At 35.1% G+C, this 7,455-nt stretch overlaps 1 protein-coding gene across 2 annotated transcripts; it reads left to right on the plus strand.

Annotated features, from left to right (window-relative positions):
• The first annotated feature begins 223 nt into the window (after positions 1-223).
• On the plus strand, positions 224-6,639 carry CENPW (centromere protein W). 2 transcript variants are annotated; one of them, XM_028510306.2, is made up of 3 exons: positions 239-510; positions 4,229-4,342; positions 6,284-6,639. In XM_028510306.2, the coding sequence occupies exons 1-3, from the start codon at positions 385-387 to the stop codon at positions 6,308-6,310; spliced, it is 267 nt and encodes an 88-aa protein (XP_028366107.1). In that variant the 5' UTR covers positions 239-384; the 3' UTR covers positions 6,311-6,639. The 2 variants fall into 2 exon arrangements, with proteins under 2 accessions (XP_028366108.1, XP_028366107.1); XM_028510307.2 differs by lacking the exon at positions 6,284-6,639 and having other exon boundaries at positions 224-510; positions 4,269-4,346.
• Positions 6,640-7,455: the final 816 nt, after the last annotated feature.

A 7,455-nucleotide genomic window follows, 5' to 3' on the forward strand; every position in this document is an offset into this window, starting at 1 on the left:
GTAAGTGTAGATGCCCTGGCTTACCAACAGTTTCCACAACTCCCCTACATGTCTATGGAACACAGGTGAAATAGTTCTTTACAGCAGGTATATTACAGAGGGCAATTTAAGGAGGCCTTAGCTCTTTAAAGACGTCGCGACCGCCCACTGTGAGTGTTTTCTACCAATTCCTGGCGTCTCCAGGGGCGGGGCATGCGCAGGAATGACGTCACTACCGAGCGCCAGGCGCGCTCCGTTGGCGGCCGATTCAAACCTTCAGCCGGGTTCTTGGCTCTGAATTAGCGTCGGAACGACGGGTTTGTTTCCGCTCTCGCAGTGGACGAAAGCTTCTCAGTGGTGCTCGGAGGACCGCGGAAGCGGAGGCGTCTGGTGCAGGGGGAGAGGATGGCGCTCTCTACCACTGTATCTCAGAGTAAACGCATAAAGCGGAAGGCTCCCCGCGGCTTCCTTAAGCGCATTTTCAAGCGACAGAAGCCTCACCTTCGTCTAGAGTCAAGTTGTGACTTACTGGTGAGATTCTCTGCCTTTTGGGGCTTGAAGTGGGGCAGGAGCGGGCCGGGGACGGTAAACCCGAGTCTATTTCTCCACCCCTAGACAATCTAGTTCTTTCGAGCCTGTGTTTAAGGCGTTTCCAGCAATGACTAGGCAGGTTTGCCCCTGCTTGGCATGTCGGTTCGTACTCCTGACGCCTACTTGTATTGGAGCCCCCCGAAATGTAGATCTGTACCTTTTTTTACTGGAGGCTATTAGCCACATCAACTTATGGAGAAAACTAACGTTAAGTTCCTAATTAGAGCTTTTAAATATCGCTGTTCAGGAGCACAATATGGTATTGAGCTTAGTGTACTTTTCGAGAGAGGAAAGATTACAGCCTTTTAAAAGTATGTTATGGAATTCAGGTTGGGTCACTTTTACTTAACTGTCGTAAAAGGCATCACTGACATGTCTTTTTTTACGTTGTTAACCAGCTATATTGCCTTATTTCCTCTACTTTAGGTTACTTATTACAGAACCTTGAATCAAAAGTTTATTTGTAAGTAGTATGCTTTCAGCTGTGAGTCAGACAGATAGAACAACTATTAATTCACTTTTAAAAGCAGTCTACTCAAACTTGTCTATCTGACTCAGAATATCTGCGGTGTAATGCTTACGTAGTAAATAGTTTCAATCAAACCACTGTGCAATATTTCGGTCTTGACAAACTCAGAGTTTTATGTTGAATGCCTGGAACATATATCCCTCTAGCAGAATGAACATTGTATCCCTAGGTTTAAACCTCTGGTTTGTCACAAGAGCTTTTTGAATGAAGGAGCCATTATAAGTGGGCACTTAATTTTCAGGAAATCAAGGTAAAGAACTGTGGCTAACAAGGACATATGACATGGAGAGTGTTTTCAGAATGCATCATTCCATCTGTTTTTAAGCTACATATTTTCCCACTTTCTCTACTGATTCCTCATCTGCTAACTACTTGCAGGGTTTCTCTTTTTGCTAGACTACTATAGAATTTTCTTCATTTTTTTCTTTATTTGGTCTCTGAAGCCAAAACAAATTTTTTCTTGGTCAAGTAGCCCTTCCAATATCTTCTGCTCTCCTTTTTCTGTTCCTTTCTTAGACCCCCATAAACAATACTATTTATACTGTTTTGTATAACCCCTCCACCCTATGGTATTGATAAAGGTGGCAAAAGTGAGTTGGATTAAAGCAAATTGATTTATAAGACATTTTTAGGTAATTCTGGAGTTTTCACTGGTCAGGGGTTCCGAACTGGAGGGGGAACAAATGTACCTGCTCAAGAACATCTAGGAGACTATCATGCATGTAGCTTGGCAGACATTTCTCAAGTAGTCAGATTTCTTCCACATTCACATTTGTCTGCCCCAGGTGACTTGTGGACAGGTGGGCTGTATTGTATTGAGTTGGCCAAAAAGTTTGCTTTTTTTTCCTGTAAGATGGCTCTAGTAGCGCTTAGTTGTCTTTTACTTCATTTGAAATAATTTGTTACACTGTATTGTGACAGCTGTCATATTAGTGTGCATTAAAAAATATTGAAATTGGTGGATTTTGGGGTAGCCATTTTAATAATTGAAGATGAAAAAGAATACACAGCATTTTTGGCATGTTATGCTTTATTATTTCAAGAAAGATAAAAATGCAACTGAAACAAAAAAGATTTGTGCAGTGTATGGAGAAGGTGCTGTGACTGATTGAACGTGTCAAAAGTGGTTTGTGAAGTTTCATGCTGGAGATTTATCACCGGATAGTGTGCCTCGGTTGGGTAGACCAGTTGAAGTTGATAATGATCAAATCTAGGTTAACTGAGAAAAATCAATATTATACCACTCGGGAAATAGCTGACATACTCCAAATATCCAAATCAATAAAGTTATTGATGAAGATGAAAAATGTGCCTCTTATTTTACGGGAAAAAAGTAAGAACTTTTTGGCCAACCCAGTAGAGTGGGATCCAGGTGGGGCAGGAAAGAAGGGAAGGTGAAATTCCAAGCAGTTGCAGTGGTATGGGAAAGGAATTTTTTTAGATCACTATTTATTCTAGGTCTTATGCTTTTCTTTGGCTTTCATTTGTTCTCCATTTTCTGTGTATGCTGTGTGTCACCTTGGTTTCTTTGCTTATGGTTTCTGCTTGCCATTGACATTTCATAATCTTACCCAGCAGATGTCCCATATCATCCATAAACTTTTCAACAATTAAGACAGCCTGTTTTCACCTCTTTTTTTCTGAACTCTGATAGCAGAGGAAGTATACATCATACAGTTTAGCTATTGGGACTTAGACTATTTGCTAAGAATTTCATGTCAGTGTGATTTCTTCCTTTGGTATGCAGCTTCTTGAGGGGAAAGAACTATACATATCTTTTTGTGTCTCCCATTTTCTTCAACACTAAAAACTAATCTACTTTTATGCTCTCTTTGTACATGATATTTCTTCTACCTGAAGATGTCCTCACTACACTCAGCAAACTCCAGTTCTTTCAAAAATCAGTTCAAATGCCACTTCTTCAAGTGAAGCCTGTCTTAATCTTAGAAAGGACCAACCTTATCTTACTCCATCATCTATTGTCACACATGTCTTTAACTTCTTTATAGGTTTGGTTTTTCCATTGGACTGGAAAGTTTGGGCCTTTTTGTATTCCTAATGTTTAACATAACACCTTGAACATTCTGAGTGTACAATTAATGTTGGGACTGCATGGAAGAGAGATTTATTTTTGACAGTCTACCCTTTCGTAGACTCTTGCTTTATACTTTTATTTTGAAATAATTATAGCTTCATAAGAAGGGGCAAAAATAATAGAGACTACTGATGCACCTTTTACCTAGCTTTCCAAAATGCTAACAACTTACCTAACTACAGTCCTTTGTGGAGTTTTGACTTTTGTGTTGTCTGGTTATGTAGGCTATTTAAAATAATTTCTTAAAAGGTGCCTTAAAGATTAATGATAGTAGATGATTATTTTGATAGATGACAAGTAATGACCTTTGTACATAAACTTTTCAACACAGTAAGTTTTTAGAATTTCAGTTATTAACACGTTTTTGAGATTTTTAAAAGATTTTATTTACTTATTTAGAGAGAGAGGAATGGAGGGAGGAAGAGAGGGAGAGAAACATCAATGTGTGACTGCCTCTCATGTGGACCCCACTGGGGAGCTGGCTGGCAACCGAGGCATATGCCCTGATTGGGAATCGAACCAGCGATCCTTTGGTTGTAACCCACACTCAATCCACTGAGCTACACCAGCCAGGGCTTGAGTAGATCTTCCAAATACCTGGTTAAAATCTTTAGACCTTGGATTGTAGATTGAAGAGGATTAGCCTTAAATATGCTTTGATTTTAAATTTTGGGAAAATTTTAAATACATTATAAAGTTAAACTTATTTGGATTCAGAAGTGGGAATACTTGTTAGTTAATAAAGTTCTATGTAAGTTTTAACTAATGGTGCTTTTCAATAATGTTACTGTCTATAGCTTTTGGTTAGTCTTGCATAGCCTTATTTCATGTATTGCAATAACCAAGTCTCTTTTGTATGGAATCTAAGACAGACCTATATTAAACTAAATTCTGTTACTTTAAATAAAAATTAATTGACTTAATTACAGTACTAAAGAGCACAACATTAAATTTTGGCATCTTTTAATTTTAAAAGTCATTATTTCAAAGCATTAATGTTTTTAGTTTAAAAATATGAATTTTCTCTTTTAAAGGTGCATCTGAACTGTTTACTATTTATTCGACGATTAGCAGAAGAGTCCAGGGCAAATGCTTGTAAGAATAAGTGTGGGATCATTAAAGACCAGCATGTACTGGCTGCTGCAAAGGTAAAGTTTGAATTTCTTTTCTTGAGCAAGAATTAATACCACCTGGTTCATCACCTCTGTCTGATTTAGATTACTTTATTCAGCTTTGTTGACTCAGTTGATTTGGCTTTTCATGTTAATTGATTTAATTACATAGTTAGATTTTCTTCCTCTACATGTATATTATTGACTGCTAATGCAAAGATTCATGGCTATTCATCACCATTTAGGGGAATATCAAAATTTGACTGTAATCTGTAGGATTTTGTACTAGGCTATATATAGTTGAGAAGGTTATCACCTTGAAATTTATCAAAACTTTCTTCTTAATCATTTTGTTTTCCTAATTGCCTAATTATTTGTTTTTGTAACTGTATTTTGAGATTTGTGTGACTTATGAGTCAAATTACTTACAAAAGCAGAGAAGATTGCTTGTTACTGGTATTTCTATAATGTGAGAATATGATGCCAAGGGCAGGGTTTTTTCCAAATATGGTCCTGAGATCATTTCCACTTGATAGTAATAGATTTTCCACCTTGAAAAACTTCTGGGGTCATGTTACATTTAGATAACATATTATAGCTCCTTGAATAGTCACAGTGTTATTATGTATATGGAACTTGTTTCTATAAGAATATGCAAGAAATTGGCAACCATGGTTGATTGAGGGATGATGTGGGAAAGAGACACCTATTTTTCATACTCTATGTCTTCATATGCTTTTATTTTGAAATACTGAATAATGAAAGACTCAGAGAAGGTACCTAAGTAGTATAGAGCGTTCATGTACCTTTTCCCCAGTTTTATACAATGCTGACATCTTTATGTAACTGTAGTTATGTAAAGTTTAAAAAGGTTATGGGAAATATAGCAGTAAAGAAACTTGTTGAACTCTGTTTAACTTAACATTTTGTAGATTTGTATACATAATCTCGTGTTCTCATCATTTTGTAAATTCATTTGAATACATAGTACTTTCTTTTGCAGTACCCATATTAACATCTTATCAAACAGAGAAGTACTAACCTAGAGTATATACCTATTTGGTGGCCTTTGTGGAAGCCTAGAAATGTGCATGCCCAGGAACTTTTTTAGGGGTTTAATATTTCCTTACAATTATAAACATTCCAACAAGAGTCTAGACTGTAAATGTGAGTTTTTCTATAGGTAAAGCAAGGTTTAAGAGCTTGAAGAGTATATGTATTTATTTTAAATTTAGGATTTGTTTGTTTTTATTAATAAGTTATAGATATGCTTAACCTAAAAGTAGATAAGTTCTCTTTAAAAAATTTTTGGATAGGCACTTACGTTGTCTCCAGCACTTGGCTACTGTACATTGTGCTGCTATGAACACTGGGGTGCATAGGTTCTTTTGAATTGGTGTTTCAGGGTTCTTAGGGTATAGTCCCAGCAGTGGGACTGCTGGATCAAAAGGCAGTTCAACTGTAACTAAAATAAATTTTAAAAATTGTTTTTTATATATTCTGGTCTACCTAATAAATTTTTCAGCATGACTCATCTTGGTCTCTAAATAGATATAATTCCAGACCATATATAATAAATTTGGTGTTGCAATGGATTTGTTTTGTTGTATAGTTATTAAATGCCTCATTTATAATAATAGGTTTTTTGGGTTTTGGAACATTATGTAACTCTCAGGATTACTAAGGTGTCTACAAGCCTCATGTTAGGAACCATTAATATGGATACTTTTGGCTTATAATTGAAGAAATTAACATCTAGAAGTGACTATAAAACCAGATTTTCAGAATCTAGACATGTTTTAAGTCTCAGACCATTTATAAGGCAAAAGAATTCCCTAATCACCTTCCATTGTTGGGTTTTATAAATTCATAGTCTTGCATATTATACACATAGGAATATTTAACTTTTTGTTGAGCAATTATGTTTTATTTGCCATAAGTACAATATGAATCTTCATTTTTTTCTCTTCCTCACAGGTTATTCTAAAGAAGAGTAGAGGTTAGAAGTCAAAGAACACACTTTTGAAATTATGTAATGTATTTTTTTATTTTAGTTGGTAACAGATCATGAAAGCACTTTTTACATATCAGTTAATATTGTGTATTATTAAAATATTGTCTGCTTGAGGGATGTGTGTATTTGTATTTTTTTTTTTTACCGGTATTGAAATATCTCAAACACTTAGAACTATATAACTTTATTTTTGAGGAATTATCTTTATTCATTTTAAATGGACTCAAGTTCTTTACTTTTGTTTCATTGATATTGCAAATGCTTTGCCTATCAAAAATAAAATCTTACTATATGAAGTAGCTTGAAGAGATTATTTCTTGAAATTAAGCTTATATATATTTAGCTTTAGACATAATTAACTATGGAATCAATTTGCTTTCTGAAAAAAGGCAATTTACAGTCAAAATTAGGTACATTTTAAACAATTTTAATTCTTTAATGCTTTTGTGTAAGTAATACAGTATACTTTTTATTACTGAGCCATATTCTATGGTAATGGTATGCCACAGTTTGTACAACTGTTCACCTAGTGAGGGCCATTTTGATTATTTCCTGTTCTTGACTATTACAAATTAGGCTGTTACGAACAGTTATTTATAAGTTTTTATACAGATAAAGGTTTTCATTTCTCTGGGATAAATGCCCAGGAGTGTGATTGTTGGTCTAACAGTGAGTATATGTTTAGTTTTTGAAAATGAAACAGCTAAAGTGTTTTCCAGAGTGGCTGTACCACTTTATATTCCCATCAGCCTTGTATGAAAGATCTACTTTCTTTACACATCATGAACATTTGGTATTGTTATTTTTTATTTTAGCTGTTCTGATAGAAGTGTATCTCCTCAAGGTTTTTAATTTGCACTTCCCTAATGGCTAACGATGATAAATATATTTTTATATGTTCATTTGTCATCCATTTGGTGAAAGGCTTCTTAATTTCTGTTAATGCATTTTCTATTTGGGTTTTTTTTGTTTTCCTAATGTTGAATTCTGAGAATTCACACAATGTGGTTTGCAACTATTCTGTAGTTTCTCTTTTATCTTAACAGGGGCATTTGAAGATCAACAATTTTTAATTTTGAAGAAGTCTGATTTTTATTGGACTTTTTTTATGTATTAGTGTCATGCTTAAGAACTC

Source organism: Phyllostomus discolor, chromosome 4 (genome assembly GCF_004126475.2).
Source record: "Phyllostomus discolor isolate MPI-MPIP mPhyDis1 chromosome 4, mPhyDis1.pri.v3, whole genome shotgun sequence".
NCBI classification, from domain to species: domain Eukaryota; kingdom Metazoa; phylum Chordata; class Mammalia; order Chiroptera; family Phyllostomidae; genus Phyllostomus; species Phyllostomus discolor.